The sequence below is a fragment of the Podarcis bocagei genome (genome assembly GCF_964188305.1).
Source record: "Podarcis bocagei genome assembly, chromosome: Z".
Taxonomy (NCBI): Eukaryota; Metazoa; Chordata; class Lepidosauria; order Squamata; family Lacertidae; genus Podarcis; species Podarcis bocagei.
Window position 1 is genome coordinate 42,501,622 of NC_138140.1, and position 21,680 is coordinate 42,523,301.

The 21,680-nt window shown below is 42.3% G+C and overlaps 2 protein-coding genes across 7 annotated transcripts in view; both read left to right on the forward strand.

Annotated features, from left to right (window-relative positions):
- Positions 1-13,175, forward strand: part of CUL4B (cullin 4B) — a 31,328-nt gene extending 18,153 nt beyond the window's left edge. For 2 of the 3 annotated variants that reach the window (XM_081178978.1, XM_081178976.1), the window contains 11 exons: positions 1,248-1,366; positions 1,876-2,068; positions 3,145-3,249; positions 3,727-3,837; positions 4,507-4,592; positions 5,196-5,303; positions 5,926-6,039; positions 7,117-7,222; positions 7,297-7,469; positions 9,116-9,268; positions 10,083-13,175. In XM_081178978.1, the coding sequence (XP_081035104.1) occupies positions 1,248-1,366; positions 1,876-2,068; positions 3,145-3,249; positions 3,727-3,837; positions 4,507-4,592; positions 5,196-5,303; positions 5,926-6,039; positions 7,117-7,222; positions 7,297-7,469; positions 9,116-9,268; positions 10,083-10,178 (1,364 nt within the window). In that variant the 3' untranslated portion in view covers positions 10,179-13,175. The remainder of the gene's footprint in view (positions 1-1,247; positions 1,367-1,875; positions 2,069-3,144; positions 3,250-3,726; positions 3,838-4,506; positions 4,593-5,195; positions 5,304-5,925; positions 6,040-7,116; positions 7,223-7,296; positions 7,470-9,115; positions 9,269-10,082) is intronic. The other variant, XM_081178977.1, reaches the window with a different exon arrangement.
- Positions 13,176-20,418: 7,243 nt separating this feature from the next.
- Positions 20,419-21,680, forward strand: part of LAMP2 (lysosomal associated membrane protein 2) — a 28,649-nt gene continuing 27,387 nt past the window's right edge. For 2 of the 4 annotated variants that reach the window (XM_081179035.1, XM_081179036.1), the window contains exon 1: positions 20,419-20,614. In XM_081179035.1, coding sequence (XP_081035161.1) covers positions 20,533-20,614 — 82 coding nt within the window. In that variant the 5' untranslated portion in view covers positions 20,419-20,532. The remainder of the gene's footprint in view (positions 20,615-21,680) is intronic. The other 2 variants (XM_081179033.1, XM_081179034.1) reach the window with 2 other exon arrangements.

A 21,680-nucleotide genomic window follows, 5' to 3' on the forward strand; every position in this document is an offset into this window, starting at 1 on the left:
GCCAGTGTCCCCAGAAGCGCAGAGCAGGGCACACAGGAGCAGGCAGTGGCACCCCTCTATCTCAGGGGCCCATCCCAGCACGTGTTCAGGCAGGGAGAGCAGGGCCTGGCTATGGAGGTGCGAAGGGGATGCAATACAACTCAACCCCGCTCAGTTCCTAGCCGTACGAGGGTGGGGCATGGCCAGGGAGAGCAGGGCCTGGCCTGGCCAACAGTGCCTGATGCAACTCAGTCTCAACCCCACTCAGTTCCTCGAGGTAATTGCATGTGCGCCCTTTGCCTCAAGTACAAATTCAGAGATGAGTTCAGCCAGCATTTTGTCACCCGCCCCCCTCCTGATGGCACCCAGGGCAGACTGCATTCACCACACACCCCTTGCTACGCCCCTGCTTGCAAGTCCTGTCCTCATTGCAGGTAAGGAGCCACTGTAGTGCCTTCAGATGTGTATCAGAATGAAAACATAATATTCCTAGGAACAGAAAAAGAGAAAGTTTGGGTATAGGTTGTCCGATAAGATTTGTCAACCCTATATGGCATTAAGAGTTTCAAGGCAATATGGATGTCAACTTTCAGTGGAAGACAAGGGATAGGTGAGATAAACTAAACGTTTTGCTTTCTTGCCTTTTAAAATGGTCATTATGCTTAAGACACCATGCTTTTCAAAGAGAATGAAATATGCTTTTCCTGAAGGGCAGTTAACATAGGATTACCAGAGAGCCTGTAACCCATATTGGTGGGAGTTGGGTGCATGTGATACAGACAAAAGCATTGTCCACGAGACTCTAGAGCAAGATCAGGAATGCTGCCATTATTGTGCCAAAGCTGTTGGAGGGAAAGGAGGTGTTTTTAAAATCACATTTTGCTTACTATTATGGGGTGTGTGAAAGCACTGAAATTGCTCCCTCTAGCTGTGCAGAATGGAAGTGTTTGTTTTGCTTTACGCCATCCTTTATCCTAGGAGTTTGTGAAAGTGTACATTGTTATTCTCCTTGCCACCATTTTTTCAATGTTATCCCATTTTAATGATAAAAAACCATTCTTCACTAGAAATCATGTGGCAGGAGCAGCAGCCTCAGCAATAGATTTAAGACCTTCACTTCTGAAAACTCTCTCATCCAATGTGGTTTCTCAATTCATCTGTTGTCTCACTTTCAGTCTTCTCCCACCTTTTAGACCTGTAGTTTCTTAAATATTCTCAGTTGCATTTGTTTCATTTGGAGTAATTAGTAACACATTTTTATCTTGCAGGTTTAAATCACCTTTTGGATGAAAATCGAATTCAGGATTTGTCTCTATTGTATCAGTTGTTCAGTAGGGTGAAAAATGGAGTGCAAGCTCTCTTGCAGCAATGGATTGAATATATAAAGGTATCAATATGTGACTTATTTCGGAAAGTTAACTTGGAGGAGCAAGTCTTAAATGGGAAAGATGTCTGCAAAATCTTGGTTTATAAGCCATATATGACAAATCATGTAGCTAAGCTGTCACCATAGTTTTCTAAAATATAGGCTGAACAAGTTTGCATCAACATTGTTGTGAGCACAGTGGGGAGCCATCATCTCTATTGGATCCATTTCATTCCCTTTCTTGACTTAACATTCTGAAAATCTTCATGGGTTAACACAAAGCTTCCCTGGCTGACTTTGTACCAGCTTCACTGAGTAGTTGTGGTAATTAAATGGGGGTGTAGGAACCATGTACACCACCTTGAGCTCCTTGAATAAAGGGCAGGGTGTAATGAAATAGGCAATAAATTGATTAGTGCATACTGCTTTTGTGTAAAGCACGCAATGTGTGTCCTTACGCACTGGATCTTGTTCGAACTATATGTGGCATCCAGCACAAGTGTGTGATAAATAACTTTCCTCCTTCGCAGGCATTCGGCAGCACCATAGTAATCAATCCAGAAAAAGACAAAACCATGGTACAAGAGCTACTAGACTTCAAGGATAAAGTTGATCATATAATTGACATTTGCTTTTTGAAGAACGAGAAGTTTGTTAATGCCATGAAAGAAGCCTTTGAGACCTTCATCAACAAAAGACCAAATAAACCAGCTGAGCTTATAGGTGGTAGTTCTTCTTCTTGTTGTTATTTCAACTTATTAAGACTCCTACTAATAATAGTCTCAAGATGGTAGTGGAAAGCTCAGTGAAGATGCTGAACCATGTAAAAAAGATGAATTGCATGCTAGTAATCATTAGGCATCCAAAACAAAGCTGCTGCTAATACTATAGTGCCGTTACACAAATATATGGAGCAACCACACTTGGAATGCCCTGTACAATTCTCATTCCCTTGCCTCAAAAAGGATATTGTGAAACCGGAAAGGGTTCAGAAAAGGATGACCAAAATGATCAAGGGGATGAAGTAACTCCCCTTTGAGAAAAGATTACAACATTTGGGGCTCTTTAGTTTGGAGAAAAGGCAAGTGATAGAAGACAGCAACCAACTTGGACAGCAACTCCAGTACTCCTGGAAACATTCATATAATCACAGCTGGCACAATTATAGTCTAGTGAAATACTTATTATAGCTAGCAGATACCTTGTGCAAGGTTGTATTTCTGAGTTTGGTTCTTGTTCAGTCTAGTTCCTCTGATGGAGTTTTGCAGCCCCTTGGCTGTGAGAGGGAATAAGAGGTCTGACTTCCAATCAGACCTGATATTTAAGAATTGGTCATACAGTCATACCTCGGGTTAAAGTAGCTCCAGGTTGAGCGTTTTCGGGTTGCATTCCGCGGTGACCTGGAAGTAACGGAACGGGCTAATTCTGGGTTTCGCCGCTCGCTCATGCACAGACGACCCACGCAGACGCGGGTTGCATTCTGCTCAGGATGCAAACGGGGCTCCGGAACGGATCCTGTTCGCATCCAGAGGTGCCACTGTACTTAGGAGCAGCAAGGTAGGCTGGAGAAGATGGTGGTTTTGAATGCTCAGAGTTTTTAGTTCCCTTTTGCTTTCCACAGTGATGTCACATTTGGTAGATGCTAAGGCTGTTGCTGGCATGACACTTCTTTTCTGTTAGAACTGACAATGAGCCAGTAGAGGTTATAGAGCACTAGCCTAGTCAAGAATAAACTAAGACTTGATTTAGGAGTTCCTACTCAGATCTATCTCTTCCTTTTTGGTTTTGTGTTTCTTCAGCTAAGTATGTGGATTCAAAGCTTCGTGCAGGTAACAAAGAGGCTACTGATGAAGAGCTCGAAAAGATGTTGGATAAAATTATGATTATATTTAGGTTTATTTATGGTAAGACCTGGTCTTCTTCTTTACATTAGGCACCCATGCATATCCGCAAAAAATATAGGCCCAATAATGCTGACTGAATAAGACTTAATGAATGAGAATAAGACTGTTATTCTCCCAGCTTGTTTTGGGGTTTAGGTCTGCAGGAATCAGAGTTAATTAAATACTCAAGATTGCATAACTCAGATTCATTGCGTTAACCCACAGGAACTACGCACATCGGTTTTTAAAAATGAATCTGTAAACTATTTGTGTTGTTAAATTTGGTGGGTCGGAATGCATAGATAGCAACTGGTTCTAGCATAGAGCCACCCTGAGGAAATAATAAGAAGGTTGGGTCAAACCTTCCACTGAATCTCTCTGCCATCTCAAAATAATCTCTCAAGCCCCTAGACCTGTTTGGAATGAGGGGAGCTTCAGGGTTCCCCTCTGGAGAACATGTACTTGGAAAGGAGCTTTAAATCTGCTTCTCTTCTACAGGAAAAGATGTTTTTGAGGCCTTTTACAAAAAAGATTTAGCAAAGCGGCTATTAGTCGGCAAAAGTGCATCAGTCGATGCTGAAAAATCTATGCTTTCCAAGCTCAAACATGGTAAGGTTTTTTTTTGTTTTATCCTCTGCTAATTTCTTCTGTGTATACTTTTCATAGGAAATCCCCAATGTATGTTTTTGTACAATAAGTCACTTGAGTATTCTTTAGCCGTTGTGATGTGCATACCTTTTTCCTGCACAGAGCGTATTCCTGTACAGTGGTACCTCAGGTTAAGTAATTTGTTCCGGAGGCCCGTTCTTAACCTGAAACTGTTCTTAACCTGAAGTACCACTTTAGCTAACGGGGCATTGCGCTGCCGCCACGCCCCTGGAGCACAATTTCTGTTCTCATCCTGAAGCAAAGTTCATAACCCGAGGTACTATTTCTGGGTTACCGGGGTCTGTAACCTGAAGTGTATATAACCTGAACCGTATGTAACCCGAGGTACCACTGTATAGAAAAACAATGTCGTGTGAAGGATTCCTGAAAGGCAGTGTCACTGCTGCTTTACTAGGACAGAGTAGTGAGGGAACACCAGCAGAACCAATCTGCAGCAGTGGCCACCAAACCAGCCACTCCTGAGCAGCGCTGCAATACTGCCCTTATCTTCAACTTGAACTGAAACAGAAAATATATCTCTGCCCTCTTGTTAATGATGCGCTCTTAGTCACTTGTTGACAGTGACAAAATTCCTAACTGCAACTTCAATACACAACTGTCCTTTTGTAGAATGTGGAGCTGCTTTCACCAGTAAACTTGAAGGAATGTTTAAAGACATGGAGCTTTCTAAAGACATCATGATACAGTTTAAGCAGGTATGGGTACAAAGTGGCCATCCTTATTTCATCATTATCCGCTTGTGTTCAGTTGCATCTGAAAAGGACATTGCAAGGACTCCCTCTTGCTTTGCTTTCTCACAACACGCATACCTGCCTCTCATAGAATTGTAGAGATGGAAGGGGCCACAAGGGTCATCTAGTCCAACCCCCCTTCAATCCAGGAATCTTTTGCCCAATGTGGGACTTGAACGCACAATCTTGGGATTAAGAGTCTCATGCTCTACCAACTGAACTACTCATACTTCAGTTCCATCAACACATTTTGGCTTCTGCATGCCAAATTTGTAATGCTGTTAAGGATTTTTGTTTTTTGTTGGATCTAGTATGATGTAGCAGTAAATAAGGAAATTCAGCTTGAAAAATCTGGGTTTCAATTTCATGAAATTTACAGGGTGACCTATGCCCAGTTTCCATCTCTGTTAGTTTGAAGGTGACTGGGGAGGTGGGAGTTGATTTCTGCCATTCTGAGCTCCTTGGAGAAGGGATAGGATCTAAATATGGAGTGGGTGAATGGCTAATAATGCCTGTAGCTTGTTTGTAGTTCTGTATGGCAATTCTGTCCATTTGATTCTGTTGTAGTATATGCAAAATCAGAATGTACCTGGTAACATTGAACTCACCGTGAACATCTTGACTATGGGTTATTGGCCAACCTATGTGCCTATGGAGGTGCACTTGCCACCAGAGGTAAGATAGCTGAACAACACTTCCAAAATCAAATAGATTTATTGCCCTTCTTTGATGCTGATGACTACAAACTTAGTTTAAGTTAAGTTAAAATTAAACATTAGTTACCTAATAATTAGAAAGCTGGAAGATGGCCAAGAAATGTCTGAGATCGCATCAAGCTTTAGATTGGATATTTTGAGGGGCGATTATTTAAATTAAATAGGTTAAGTAAGTAATTTGGGAGCCTCTCCCTTTGTAGCAGCAAAAATAAATATACAAAAATTCGAGAAGAGTTGAAGCTTCTTGCACTTAAAAAAAAAAGTATATTTAAACAATTTGGGATAGAGGTGACTTTATTAAATAATTCTCTTAAGAAGCTGTGGCACAATAAAGATTCACTTAGTTGAAACTAGCAGTACTTAACTGAAAATTAGAAACTAATTCTAATCTTAAACCCTTTTGGTTATAAAATGCTGGTATTAAAATGACTTGAGTATAAAGTTTCGTGGTACAAATATAATAGTGATAGAGCCTTTTCAGATAAGCAGTCAAAAAGTGGGGGGTGGGAGTGGGGAGGGCAGAAATAAGGAAATAGTAGTTGATCATTTCAACTTTAAGCTCATATTTCTCTTCTCTTCAGATGGCGAAACTGCAAGAGATATTCAAGACATTTTATCTGGGAAAGCACAGTGGCAGAAAACTTCAGTGGCAATCAACATTAGGACACTGTGTACTCAAAGCAGAATTTAAAGAGGTAATGTTTTCTTACCAGTATAGTGTTAATCACTCATTGAAGTCATTTAGTAAATGTGGAATGTAACAGGTCTTTTTAAGTGATCAATCCCATTTTTTAAAATTGGTTTCTGGCTTTTGTTCAGTTTTATTGAACCATTTCTGCCTTATTTCATTTACAGTGGTGCCTCGCAAGACGAAATTAATTCGTTCGAGTTTTTTCGCCTTGCGAATTTTTCGTCTTGCGAAGCACGGTCAAGTGGCAACTGCACCTCTTCAAGCGGTTTTAAGAAAAAAGAAACAAACTTGCAAGACGTTTTCGTCTTGCGAAGTAAGCCCATAGGGAAATTCGTCTTGCGAAGCAACTCAAAAAACGAAAAACTCTTTCGTCTTACGAGTTTTTCGTCTTCCAAGGCATTCGTCTTGCGAGATACCACTGTAATGTGCTTTCGTTTCTTCATCAGTTCTGCCACCAACATCCTGTGCCATCATTGGATGAAATGCCCATCTTTTGGTGAATACCCACAAGAACAAGGCTTTCCATGATCCATCAAAAGTATTGAGTTAGGGTCATTCCCCCCCCCCCCAATATAAGTATAAATATATTTGTGGGGGGTTGAACCCTGGATGAGCATAGACTTGTATTGGTTTCCAAGTTGTAAAAGGATTTTATTAGGTTGAAACCAGCACTTTGAATTAAGCCTGGAAACAGGGAAACAGAGAAACATAATAGCTGGAGAATCGGGAAAACTGTCCTAACGAGAGTTTGCTCGGTATAGATTTCAGCATTGTTAATTCAGACTGTGTGCAATTTCACAACCACATTCATAGCCAATCCTAAACTGGTCTAAGTGTTTCAGATACATATTTAAGGAAGGCAAACCATAGTTACACATTATGTCTTCATAGGGCATTAAGTACTCTGCTCTAAAGACAACACAGTTGTCATGTGGATAATATTTCCTTTTCTGCAGAATGGATGTTATTTCTGCAAGCTGTAGGACTTCCCTCTGCATGCATATAGAACTATCATTAAAGAAATCTCTTAGGTTTTCTAAGGAAATGCAGAAATGTTTTTATCATTCTTTTTTTCTGACAGGGGAAAAAGGAGCTGCAGGTTTCATTATTCCAGACTTTAGTGCTGCTTATGTTTAACGAAGGTGAAGAATTCAGTTTAGAGGAGATAAAACAAGCTACTGGAATAGGTTAGTATTGGATGCTCCTTGTTGTTTCTGAGTACTAGTGACTAAAAAACTAAACCATCTCCTTTCTATTCTAGAGGATGGAGAGCTCCGACGAACCCTCCAGTCACTAGCCTGTGGCAAGGCCAGAGTGCTAACAAAAAGCCCCAAAGGCAAAGATGTGGAAGATGGTGACAAATTTACCTGCAATGATGACTTCAGGCATAAGCTATTCAGGATAAAAATCAATCAGATCCAGATGAAAGAAACGGTACCTGTTTCCCCCAACCCCCTTCAGATTACTGACATATGTTTTCTGGTCGCCTGATCAGTGGCCTAAATCACCCAGAAGCAGATCAGTGGCAGCTGTGTTGACTCCAGCTTTCCATTTATGCTGCTGGAGTCATCAGGAGCTATTTGATATGCCAGAGGGAGGGGTTACACAAACTTCTTTTTTCTGAGCTTGGGACATTAAGACACTTGCTCTTGGCTCATTACAAACGAAAGCTGTCTTTTACATTAAATTAGATTTTCATTTTCCTAGTGTTTGGCAAAGCATCTATTTACATTGCATGCTTACTGGTTGAATTATTCATTGCCATCAGTTCCTTGCTGGGTGGCTTGCTAGCTATAGCTTATTCTTATAATATACAGTAGCACCTCGGCTTACATTACCCTCAGCTAACGTAAACTTGAGGTTGCGAAAGCGGCAAACCTGGAAGTGTTTCTCGCACGCGTAGAAGTGGTTTACCGCCACGCCTGTGCAGAAGTGGTTCCTCCAGCTGCGGAAACCTTGGGGCCTGACCAGAGTTCTGGAACGGATCCCGTCCGCAACCAGAGGTACCACTGTACTGGTTTATTTCCATTTCCTTCCTGCCGCTAAACGCCCTCTAAAAGATGACCAGGGAGAGGGTGGAAATTATGTTTCCTCTGAGCCACCAGGTCTTACTCCCCACACAGTTTTTCAGTTGCTGTTGGTGTTACAAAATGTGCATTCTTCTCATTGACACTGCCCGCACCCCAGCAAAAAGACTTAATATTTATTTAATGTAAAAAAAAAAAAATCACTTTCCATGCAGCTTTACCATTTAAAAATGAAAGCAAACAGGAAGTCATGAAACACTAAAACACTATAGAAGTCATGAAACACTAAAACATTTGAATCAATGTAACGGTAGTCACCAGTTTGGATGGCTTTAAAGAGGGGTTAGACAAATCAATGGAGGAATAGGTTATCAATGGCTACTAGTAATGATGGCCATGTACCTGTTCCAGTATTGTAGAGAGGATGCTACTGAACACCAGATGTTGGACTATGAATGGCCGAGGGCTGTTGTGCTCATGCCCTGCTATAAGCTTCTCAATGGTGTCCAGTTCACCACTGCAAGAACAGATTGCTGGGTCAACTAGACCTTGGGTATGATCTAGCAGGACTCCTGTTTGTTCTTAGCCAGATATACAATAATCAGCCTTTAAATACTATTGCAGAGGCCTGAACAAATAACAGCTTTTCAAACTGGTGCTTAAAATGCAGGATAGTAGGCATATACAGTTATGGGAAAGGTATTTCAAAGGCAGGATTCTCCTCCTGAGAGATCCTAATTATTAGTCATTGCTTGCCTGCCTCCCTGCCTGCCTGACTTCTAAATGGCGACACCCAAATAATTAACTTGATGAACAGAGATGGCTTGCGTAGAAACAGGTGACTTGGAATACAAAGATATATTTAGGATATTCAGGTTTAGGGGGGTGGCCTTTCTTATCGGAAGTAGTACCTTGTGGAACACCAATGTAATTTCATCTACCCATCCCAAATTAATGGCTGATTTAAATTAATCCATTCACTTTAGAGTTGACATAGTAAAAACTTTCTCTATTTCTGATATGCTTTCTTTTCCAAATGTCCTGCTCCTGCAGGTGGAAGAACAAGCAAGCACTACAGAGAGGGTCTTTCAGGATCGTCAGTACCAAATTGATGCTGCAATTGTGAGAATCATGAAAATGCGCAAGACTTTGAGCCACAATCTGCTCGTGTCTGAAGTATACAACCAGCTTAAATTCCCAGTAAAGGTAGAGTATGGGTGTTCTTTCTTAAACTATCGGCAGCAAAATTAGTCCTGCAAATTCTCTGCTTGTTACAGAACTTTCAAGTGAAAAATAGTTTTGTTTTTGAGAATGTCCAGTGTAGCAAAAAGGGATGCCAGTGGCACTGTGGGTTAAACCACAGAGCCTAGGGCTTGTCAATCAAAAGGTCGGAGTTCGAATCGCCGCAACGGGGGTGAGCTCCCGTTGCTGGGTCCCTGCTCCTGCCAACCTAGCAGTTTGAAAGCACAAAGTGCAAGAAAATAAATAGGTACCACTCCAGCGGGAAGGTAAACGGCGTTTCCATGCGCTGCTCTGGTTCGCCAGAAGCAGCTTAGTCATGCTGGCCACATGACCCGAAAGCTGTACGCCAGTTCCCTCGGCCAATAAAGCGAGATGAGTGCCACAACCCCAGAGTTGTCCGTGACTGGACCTAATGGTCAGGGGTCCCTTTACCTTTACCTTTACCTTTAGTATAGCAAAACCAGAAGATTTAGTCAGCAAATGATAAAGAATTCCAGTATAGGATAAGTTAGGAAGGCTGTGAGCTTTCAGCACTCAGAACATATGCCTATATGCTATGTGTTATTAAAATAGGAAGATTTTGTAGATGCAGTAAAGTGCATGTCCAAAGTCCACCTGTGTTGTGAATCTTAATTTCTTTCTGTTTATAAACCTTTGCACCCGTGTGAAGGAATTGAATTAGTACACTAATATGTAAAAACTGAATGATCATTATATACATATTTTAATACTACCATAATTAAAAGATGGTTGCTGACTTCCTGAATTGCTTTCACAGCCTGCGGACCTTAAGAAGAGAATAGAGTCGTTGATTGACAGAGACTACATGGAAAGAGACAAGGAGAACCCGAACCAGTACAACTACATTGCATAAACACACAATGGGCCTTTCTTTCCTTTTCTGCACACTTGATGTTCTACTTGGTTGCTGATGGATAAGCAAACCTGTTGATCCCATTAAATTAACTTTTTCTACTACCAGTGGCTGAATGGAAGCAACACAAGGGGTGGGGTGGGGGTGTAGTAGAGTGGGCATTTCAATTGATTTTCACATGCCCATTTTGGTATTTACATTTTCAGAAGAATGCTGTTGAACTCTTCGCATGATATTCAGTATGGTGTGCAGAAAACTGTATGGAAGTATCTGGTCTTTGTGGTTCCATTGGGTCCTTGGTCTAAAGGGAAGCCCTTTTTAAGGGTTTGATAATAAACAGCCAAAGTATTGATTTCACTATCACTCTGAATAACAAAGGCCAATCTCACGTTCACCCAAGTTTTTATTTCTTTGGAAATAAAATTACACTCCTGTGAATGCACTTGTAAGGCTGATACTGTTCGTTGTTGTGGCACCCCATGCTTGGATTTGTGCAACCTTGAAAGTGCAGGGGTTAAAACTACTGATGCTCCCTTTGCTCGTTGCCTTCAAACAAATAAAAAACATTATTAATGTATTTTAGTATTAGTAAAATACATTTTTTTAGTATTGCAAAGAAGAAAACGTTAACACTGTATACTCAGAAATTAATAATACCACAGTTGTTGGTTTGGGATTCCCTCTGTCTTTACGTAAGCACTACAAGAACAAAAAGCAGGGGGTTTCATCCTTTGCAGAATCCTATGGGGCTTCCTATTGGGCCAGGAATCTAGATGGCTTTTTTTGTAGAGATGCATCTGATGTCAGCTGCATTGTGCCTTGAATCAATCTGCCAGGCTTCCCAGGCTCTCCTTAACTGTATAGCTGCAAAGAATCTAGAAAGCTAGTCTTCTTCAAGTATTGCACAACCCTCAGAAGATACCAGGAAGTTGGGAAAGGCAACAAGGGCATTGAAGCCTCTTTCTGACTTTGGAACAACCTTCACCCCCACCCCACCCCAAACCTTTATACCCACGAATGGGTCAACATTAGCTTGGCTGCAGGGGTGGGGGAATAATCATATCCTCGACCTTCTTTTGTGTGTTACATTGTTTTTGAAGCTCAACTTTTCTGAATGTTGTTTGTTAAATTTGTTTTTGTTCTCATGGTTTCTCTTCAGGCTTCTTTTGGGAGTGCTCCTGTTTAACAAAAGCTGAGCAATTCTATACTGAGCATGACACAGTATTGATAAGTTACAGCTCACCAGAGCTGACTTCCCAAAGCTCCCCACAACTACTTAAGCCAGAAAATCTTTTGATGGCTTATCTTCAGATTCTGCCCTGGTCACCTAAGAAAGGGCAATGCTTACAGCAAAACAGACCCATTTTAAGTATGAGAGCCTGCCATTTACAGAGTAATATTGCTAGATCAAGTGAGGTTTGGGAAATCTTGGGGAGACGGTAACTAAGAATTCATCACACGATGTGCTTTTAAAGATTGTTCTGCGTCAGCTGCAGGATGCCTCTTCTGCTGTTGCCATCCTTGCTCCACTTATATGTGATGTTTCTCAAAAGTGTCCCCCAGAATGAGCATTATTTATAGAAAATAAACTTAGGAGGAGTTCACAATGGGGAGTGGATGGAAATGAAAGCTGCTGTACAATTTGGTGTGCCTGATACAAATTTGTGATTTGAATGCCTTTTGGAGAAGGAAATAATTCCTTTTAAAAGAGAATTTCAACTAGAGCAAACTCTTATCTGGGGTAAGTTCTTTGGAAACTGCACCTTAATCCTATTCTGAAATGTGCCCAAAATTGTGATTGTGATCCATTCAATTGTCACATTTCTGCAAAAAACATTTTCCAGAAGCAGTGTGTTAAAATATGAACAAATAAGAAAACTAACAAACTATGCCTTTGCTTCACATTTTTTTTCCCCAGTGAGCATTGCTAAATTACTAAGTCACTTTCCCTATCTTCCAGTAATTGATATTGAGCTATGGCAAAAACTACTTTCCAGCCATATTCTCCAGCAACTTTTTTCTTTTTCCTGTTTTTTGCTGGAATCATGTGCCTGCTTTATTGAGCCATAAAGATATTTATAATAGATATATATAAATACATTTTCTTGCAGTGGGGTTAGACTGCGACCCAAACTGTCTGTCTGGCCAGACATTTTCAGATCTTCCTCTGTTGTGTGCAGTTCAAAGCAGTTGCATTTCTTTTAAAAACTGCAAATTTATTCTGACAAATATTTTTGTTTGGGGGATTTGTAAAACAAAAAACAAAAAACTTTATACCATACAAAATGAATTATTTTTTCTTTCTTTCTGATTTAAATTCATTTTAAAGAAAACCGTGACCATTTTGTTTCAAAACTAATGGCAAATGTGTTGTAAAGATTGTTTTGTTCTCTAGCTTACAAAAAGGTGCCAAAGTATATATGGTAAACTTTTTAAAAAGTAGAATTTAAAAAAACTTACGTTAGCTATGGTTTTACTTTCCTGATCTCTTTCAGATGCTTATTTTTCTGTTTGTGTGTCCTGGTCTCTTAACTTTTCCAAAGCAGAGCATCTGTCGTAACTTTCTTTATAAGACAAAGTGTTTTTGGTTTTGTGCATTCTTAAAGTATCACTTTCATTTTTGAGCATTTCCTCCTTTTAAACACACTTTAAAGTTCTAAGAGTACAGCAGCATTCAAAAATGTAATATACTTTTTGTATAAAGAAGTTATTCAGAAGAATACCTTTGGAGTTGGGTTGTGGAAGGAGGCACACATTTGTGGGAGGGAGAAATAACCTGTTCCTTCAAAAAAAAATATGTTCTACATACACAGGTCTGCAAATGGGGCATTGCATCCTTCAGTGCAAAAAAAAGTGAAAATTTCAAAGTCAGTGGATGGGTACAGCAAGTCTTTCCTTTGGTAAATAATGTAAATATGTGTCCTTTAAAAAGAGTGAGTCTGTTATCTAGGTATTTTGTGTCATTTAATAAATAATAAACAGTTTTGTGTTGCTAAACTCTTCATTTTGTCATGTGGTATGGAATGTGTGCCATGTACATTTGGGAGTGTTAAAATGTGTTGTTTCTCTTGACCGCTTACAAATTCGTAAGAATTCTCACAGCCAAAAAAGTTGCACCTGAACCAACCCAAAGAAAGCACTTAAACTAGTTTGGCAGTACATGTAAGTTTCAGCTTCACACACACTTTCCTGCCCTCTTCCCCTGTACTTCCCTCTTCAGACCAAACCATAGTTTGCTGCTCAATCCAAGCTACCAAATTATGGTTTGTGCTTCCTTCCCACCAAACCAGAATCGCAAGCCAAAATTTGGTACTAGTTTCAAGGGGAAGAGTCAACTGTACTTTACCACTTTGGGAAGTAATGTCAGACAGCTTTGTTGCAGAAGGAATTGGAAAGGGGGGCACTCACATTCCAGAGTTGCATATGCCATGCACAAGTGTCATGCACATGCGACTCAAGTTTTTGTCTTATTCTTAGAACTTGTATAGCCTTGTAAAATTGCCCTCCTTTCTTGGCTGCTGGACACAAGGAGGTCTGTACCAAAAACTGTTGCAGTGCCATTGTGCAGGTGTGCATACCACACTGATGCTGTCTTTAGGCCTGCTTGCACACTCCTTGGTGGTTCTTAAGAAGGTTGCTTTAGTGTGGGTAAACATCTGGCAAAACTTAATTTGATTTTAGATACAGCTGTTTTCAAGGCCAAAAGCCCAATAAAATAGCATTTTCACATAGAATTTCTAGCCATTATAATAGTAATTCTTATGACAGAAGAGACATGGGGTTGGTTCCCTATGTCTATAAGAACCCCCTGAGGCTGGTTCCTTTGTATTTCCAGGAAGATCAACTGCAGATTGAAATCAATCAATGTGGGTAAAGCAAATGACCTGGGCTCCTTGTCCCGGCATAGTATGCACTCATTGTGTATTTTGGATGTAACATACAGAGAAGACTTTTAAATGAACTTTCAAAAGCTGCACAGATGCCTGTGCCAGGTAAAACCTGGTTCCATCGTCACCCACCTGCTTAAAGTTAGCCAGCCATATGGGCCAACAACTGCTGACCTAGCCAAGATTTGTTAAGCCCAGGGGCCAAATGTGATCCTCCACGTGTCAGAAGCCACAACTGGGCAGGTCAGCAGTAAAACACCCAGTGTCAGTGAAGCTAATTGATTATTCCAGGGGTTGGCAACCTAAGGCCCATGAACCACAAGCGGCCCACAGGGGTTGTTTAACCAGCCCTGAGCCACCCCCAAACCGAGCTACCACGCTGTGCTAAACTGGCACAGCATGGGACTTGCTTCTGCGGCGCCAGAAATCGCAGACGTGCACGCTCACAATCCAGCCCACGGTGGGGACTGCTGGAGTGAACTGGTCCAGGCAAGGTAAACCTTGCCAACCCTGGCGTTATTCAAAGAAATCAAAACAATGCAGTGATAACAGCAACTTTTATCAGTAGGTCTTTCCCCAGTGAGGCAGATGCGAGGACTGAAGGTCCCTGGCTTCTAATGCTCCTTCACCTGGTCCCTCTTGCACCACCCTCTTCATTTCTCTGCATGTTCTGAGAGACCAGGGGGAAGAGGAGCTGGTTGCATTAGGATGAGATTCCCTGACTTCTTCAGCAACCCGCCTCCACTCTGCCTGTTGGCCCCCACACCACCTGCCTCTGAACCCCTCTGTGCCCCAGTCTCTTCCTCTTCACTAAACCCTGTTGCCTCTTCAGGTTACGGCACTTCCTCCCAATCTGCTCCCTCTTCTCCCTCTGACCGCTGATCTTCCCACCTCACACCCCTGGCTCTGAGCCTTCCTTCCCCTGCCTCCCACCACTCTGCATCCAGGCAGTCCACCATGGGCATCACCAGGATTTTTGTTAAGGGGGGGGCAGTCAAAGTTGTTGAGCTTTTTTCTTTCCTTTTAAGGAAATGGGACATGCAGTCCATGACACCAGGTCTCTGCCCATTGACTAGTTGTTTTCTTTGTTCTGTTTAATGCCCTCTTGTGTGGTTGAACAGAGGATGCTTGCCACTTCCCTCCCTCCCCCCCCCCCCGACTTATGTGCAGGAGAAATTAACAGAAACCAGCAGCAGCAGTCTTTTGTGACACCGGCTGGCTTGGAGTATTGAGGTCACAGAGCTGAGCAAAGCCCAGCAGCTTGGTAATCATCCTGAAAGGCAGACCTTGCCTCCTAAGAGGATCAAGTCAACTGGAAAGTGGTTCTGAATGACACTTCTGATGAGTTTCAGCATAGTCATGAATCACAAATTCTAGAGGGAATAAAATGATTGCAGGCAACTAGCTAGAATCCATTGGTGGTTATAGTCCTTTTACATGGCTAAAGGCTGTAGCACAGTACTGCATGCAATGAAGTCACAAAGTCTCATTTGCAGTTGTTGTTGTTGTTAAATATTTCCCATTGCTTGATAGGAGACCTGGGTTGATGCGTGCCTGGCACTGCAAAAGTAGGGGGTAGGGATTGTTGCCAAATACCTGGTGCATCACAAGTCAGTCTATTATGGTGCTAACAGACAAGGAATGTCTGGAGTGAGGAGTTATCTATTGTCAAAAGTACACTTACAAGTTAGGGAAAGGCAAGTCCATCAGTAACATGTCTGTCAGTTACTTCTAGGTGTGCACACAGTGAGGCAGTTTCTACAACAGAGGCCTCGCCCCTGTTCTCAGCTTATGTATCTCCCCCCCCCCCCCCAAAAAAAAAAGCTGCATGCAAGCTTTTGCTCCTCCCGCTTCAATCCTTTTCTGGTCCTGGGGGAGAGTGGAGCAGGATAGGTGGGAGCAGGAGGAAGAGGTGTGGCAGCCCTGGACTCTACACCAGCTGGACCTTTCTCTCTCTCCCTTCTGCACCTGTTCTTCACCTGCCAATCCTGCAGCTTCTCCTGCCTCTGACTCTCTTCTCTTAGCTGTAACAGGTCCCCTCAGTTCACTGATCCTTTCTTCCAAGTCAGCCTCCAACCCCCACTTCTCCTGGTGCACACTTATCAAAATCCAGCCACAGCTCCTCAATGTCCACCCAGGCTCTGACAGAAGATTTGCTCCCTGCCTTGCAGGCCTCTTCCCACCTGGGAAGGCAGGACCCTGACTGACTCCAGCTGCAAAAGCTGAGGCTGCTGAACTATGACTGGGAGGGCTTGGTATTGATCACAGTGGCATTCTCAAGGAGGTAGAGGGAGAGAGGGGCAGGAATGGGTGCTGCGGTGGCAGCACTAATCCAAGGTAAGGTACAGAAGATGCTGAAGGGGCTTCAGAGATTGCACTGAGCATAGCCAAGTTTAGAATGATCAGGTGGTGGGAAAGTCCTTTGTTTGAGGTGATAGAAAACTGCTGCCAGTCAGATGAGATACTACTAGCCTTGATCATCCCCCACATCTGTAATATTTGGACATAATATTCCTGAATTGTCTTCCAGGGTTGCTGCAAGGAGCAAGCATAATGCACACAAAATTGAAAGCACAATACAAATATTAAGTACTATAATCAAACAATCTGACCTGGTATAGGGAAAATTCCTGTGACATGATCCACCAGTTGTTAAAATATTAATACAGGGGCATATGGGGTGTTAGGGGAGGAGGAGTAGTTCTGGTGGGGGACATAGTGTGCTCCTTAGAGGGTAGCTTGGTCCCCACCCTGCACTCAGCTCTCACCTGTGCTCCTAGAAACTGTCAGCATGCGACAGCGGCCATACCCAAGGAATAATTAGGGATGTGTGCCAAGAAGCCACATTAAAAGGCTTCAGGAAGGACCACAAACCAGCAAGCGTCTCTCCCTCACCACACCTCTGCTTCTTCTGATTACTCTCTGTCTCCATGCCTACAGCCTCACATTCACGAACCATGGTAAGACACTGACCACCAGTGGCGAAGAAGAGAATATCAGAGGCATGTAACCCCATAGTCGCCTTTGACTGCACTTGACCATCCAGGGGGTCCTTTACCTTTTTTTACCCTGTTTACAGAGCTGATTCACTGTGGAGCAGCCAGTGTTAGGCGCATCCTATCTGGTGAAGTTAGAATTTCAGCAACAGTACAGTTCCACATGAGTATTTTATTTTATTTTATTATTATCCCTAGATGCTACCAATCAAGCCTGGCATGGATAATTCTTTCCACTTCTGCAATGCATTTCTGAGCGTGCTGGCACCCCAAATAAGACTTCAATGGACTTTACAAATATGTGTGCTTAGGATTGCCGCTTTCATATGCTTGGTGTAAACTGCATGGATCTCAGATGGACTTACTTAGTAAACATGCATAAAATTGGACTTTATCCTTTATGCAAGTACTGTATTATCATCACAAAGGTGGTTCCAATAAATTGGAAGTTTCCCTTTGTCTCTACCTTGGTCTTCCATCTGTGAAAGTAGGATCATGATACTCTTGAAGAGAAAATATAGATGAAAATATAGATGAACACTTTAAGTACTGTATATAATTGTTGATTTATATTAGCAACTTCTCCTTTTTACTGTCATGGTGGTTGTTTACTCATAAATGTAATAAATGTGTTTCATAATATCAACCTGAATTCCTAGGTATCTAAATAAATGCCAGAGTGCATCCTAAAGCAAAAAGTGGTTACTTAAAATAAATTACAGCATATTTGTTAGTGTGTAAAAGCACAAAAACAAAAGACCATTGTCTGTCCACTTGGGAATTCAGGTTTCACATAAACTGCTTTTCGTATACATCTGTCTCCTGATCTGCTAAGGGTGCGAAAGTGCCGGAGCCCATCAGCAGTGCTGCTGACCTTTACAATTTCAAATACTGTATACAAAACATACACTGCAAACACCCACATGCACATACAAAAAGCACTTTCTTGTGATGTGAGTTGCAAACTGCAGCCTGAAATCTATTTTTTGCTGTTGTTGACACCTGATCTCGTTACCCCCGCACAACAACATCAGCCCCTTTATTTGCAATTATTACAGAAGCTGCACGTGACGGGACAGTGGGCGGCGGGATGTGTCTTATAACTCAGCATTTTCTCTCTGTGGTTTGTTTGGTTTAATTGTTCGGTTGACTTTCTTTCAAAACACCACTGTTGGTTCTTGTTATCACCATGCTGTTTAGGTGTAGCGTGTCAGCCATAGTCAGGAGAACCACTCAAATTAGAAATAGCGTGACTTACTCAGGTTTGTTCTGAGTAGAATTTAGCTCAGGGGTGAGAAAACTTTTTCAGCAGATGGCCGTTCCACCATCCCTCAGACCATGTGGGGGTCCAGACTATATTTTGAAGGGGGAAAATGTACATATGCATGCTTCTACTTCTCAGAGGTCCAATATTGCTCTATTTGCAGTCCTTGTTTTGCTGATTTCATTTAATATTCTAATTTTCTGAGATTGTTAATTTGGGGTTTTCATCAGCTGTACGCCATGATCATCATAATTATAACAAATAAAGGCTTGACATATCTTGCTTTGCATGTCATGAGTCTATCTCATATGTTAATTTCACCTTTTAAGTTGAATTACTGAAATAAATGAACTTTTCCATGATATTCTAATTTTTCGAGTTTCACCTGTATTCACGCCTTATGGCTCTGGGAATGTCATGGGATAGCCTTGGTGAAACTGCCAGAGCTAACAGCCTTCTGCCTCGCATAGGGGGTGGGTTGGCAGTTCTGGGGCTTCCTGACTTTGCCTCATTTTACCTTTGCATGCGGACCCCTGGAACTGAACCCTCGTGGAAGTGCCAGGCCCTCTGTATGTGCATGCCTGTGTGGGTTGACAAAGTCTTGTGGCCTCTCATATAGATATGTACATATTCTGCATGTGTGTACACGCTTGCGGGCTTCTGGTGGGCAACTGGTTAGCCACTGAGAGAATAGAATGCTGGCCTAGATGGGCCTTTGGCCTGATCCAGCAGATTTCTTTAGACACATACACACACGGAAGTGAATGCAGGTATGAATACAGGTTTTCAGACTCGGATAACTCGTGCCACCCACCCATCAAGGTTGTCCCTGAGCGAACCCTTATGCATCTCATTCCCCCAGGGGAGGACTTTGGTAATATGATGCCCTGAGTAAGGACAAAATCTGGCATGCGCCTGTTAATTATTTCTTATTTTCACAATAATTCATTTTGGCGCAGTTCCTTTTAAAATGGATATTCTCAATACTGTATTGTCATCATTTTGCATCCCTTCGGCTTGGTGCACTGTGAGGAGGGCACCACCTTAAATCCGGTGCTGGATGCATCCTTAATAAACTTTTTGGTTTTTAATATGCCCGAAGACTGTTGTTTCTGTTGCAATAAGCACAGCTAACCTTCTGGAAATTCACAAAACAGCTCTGAATGACAGGTGTTCTGGCCTTGGTAAGCCACTTAGCACAGATAGTGTGATTAAACACACACACACACACACACACACACACACACACACACACAGGGAAAGAGAGAGAGAGAGAGTGCACATACATACACACCTTGTCTCTTTTTGTCTACAATTCATATGTAGATCTTGATGCGCTTTAATCTCTCGTGCTATTATTTTTTAAAAGATTATGTTTGTTTTTAACTGGGGTTTTTTGTGTATACTTTTTAGTATATCTTGCAAACCACTTGGTTTTACTACAATCAAGCGATATACAGATTTTATTAAATAAAATAATGAGAGGTTAGGTGTATTTAATAAGCCTATAATATTTCTTTTGCCTAACCTATGAGGAAAAGGTCCCTGCTCCCAGGCGCTTCCAGTGTAAAATACAGGTCAGCGGTAACAATTAAGAGTGCGTGTTGTTGCTTTATCATTTAAAACAAAACCGATCTCTGTGTCTTACTATTTTTGTAGCGCTTCCCCTTCCCCTTTATAGCCCCTCAACAAAGCTTTTAACAACGTGGAAGAGGAGATAGGGCGGGCTTGGTACAGGGCTTAATGAATGGGCTAGTTTTATTGTAATTATTTGTACGTTTTAAACAGATTTTATATCCGTATATACTGTCTTAATTCTATTAAGAACGGTTAGCGGTTCTTTTTTTTAATCAGTTAGCCGCCTAGAGTCCCGTCAGGCGGAGTTTAATAAACAAAGACACTCTTAACAGCAACAGTGAGGAAGAGAAGAGGATGACAGCCTGTAAACAATCACGCGCAGCCCAACGTCACCCTCCCTTGCTGGTTGCCGGAGAAGCGGCTGAGGCTGTGAACCACAAAGACGGTGGCGGGGCGGGGTCGGCGCCGTGATTGGCTGCCGCCGCGAGGCCACGCCCAGCGACTCCTCCTCCCTCCCCCGCCCCGTTCGCTCGTTCTACTCAGGTGACTGGCATCGAGGTCGCCGTCGCCACCTGCGCCTGCCCGCTCGTTTCTTCCGGCTCCGAGGAAGCCGCTTCTCCGCCGCCGGCATGGAGACGCAGCGCTCAGCCGCCGGTCGCCTCCCGCGCGCTCTCTTCTGCGCCCTCGTCCTCTCCTTGCTCGAAGGATCAGGTGAGCGCCGGCTCTGGGAGGAAAGCGGGGCTGAAACGGCTGCGGGGGGGGGGAGGGGCAGTGGGATTGGATAGACAACCCACCCCACCAAAAAAAGAGCTGGAAGTGACCCCAAGGGTCATCTAGTCCAACCCCCTTGCAATATGCGGGAATCCCGCCCACAGGTGCCTCTGGGTGGTTTCGAACCACCAGCCTTCTGGTGTTTACAACCAGACGCACACACACTGCACCGCAGAGAACCCAGACTGAAGCTGGGAGGGTGCCTGTTGGGCTTCTGTGTGAGTCACCAGACTGCTTTGTGTCCGTCGCCATTGTGTTGTGTCCGTCATAATAATAATAATAATAATAATAATAATAATAATAATAATAATAATAATAATAATAATAATAATAATAATAGTGTTGATAGAAGTAGCATCTAGGTTTTTTGAGCTGCTGGAGAACAGAAGCTCTTGAAATGACTTGCGAGCCTCAAGCTGGGAGGGTGCCTGTTGGCCCCCTTCATGAATCTTAATCACGGAATTGTAGAGTTGGGAGGGACCATGAAAGTAATCTAGTCCAACCTCCTGTAGTGCTAGAATTTTTTGCCCAACATGGGGCTTGAACCTCAGGTGGAATCTACACACATATTAAAAAAAACTCTGTGAAGATGCTTTTTTAAAATAATAATAATAAAAATTTTGAAAAATACATTGAATTTTACATAGCTTGCTCTTGTTTTTTTTATTAATATTTTATTAAATTTATCAGTGAGAAAATACAGAAAAAATACAAAAACAGAAAAATACAAAGTCAAAATACAAAAATACAAACATTAAGCAGGGAGTTTTGTTTTTTCTGCATAGCTTGCTCTTGCCATGTAGTATCACATTTGTATATTGCACTTTAAACACATTTTATTTGCAGCTGCGTAGATGAGTTAAGATCTTCATGCTCTACCTCCTGGGCTATCTCAGCTGTCCAGGCTTCCTCTCTGTGACTAGTGCATCCTGGATATTCAGCTGCTGAATGTAGCAGATCAAGAAGAATGGGCTGTCTTCAGGGGAGACTCACCTGCTACACCCCT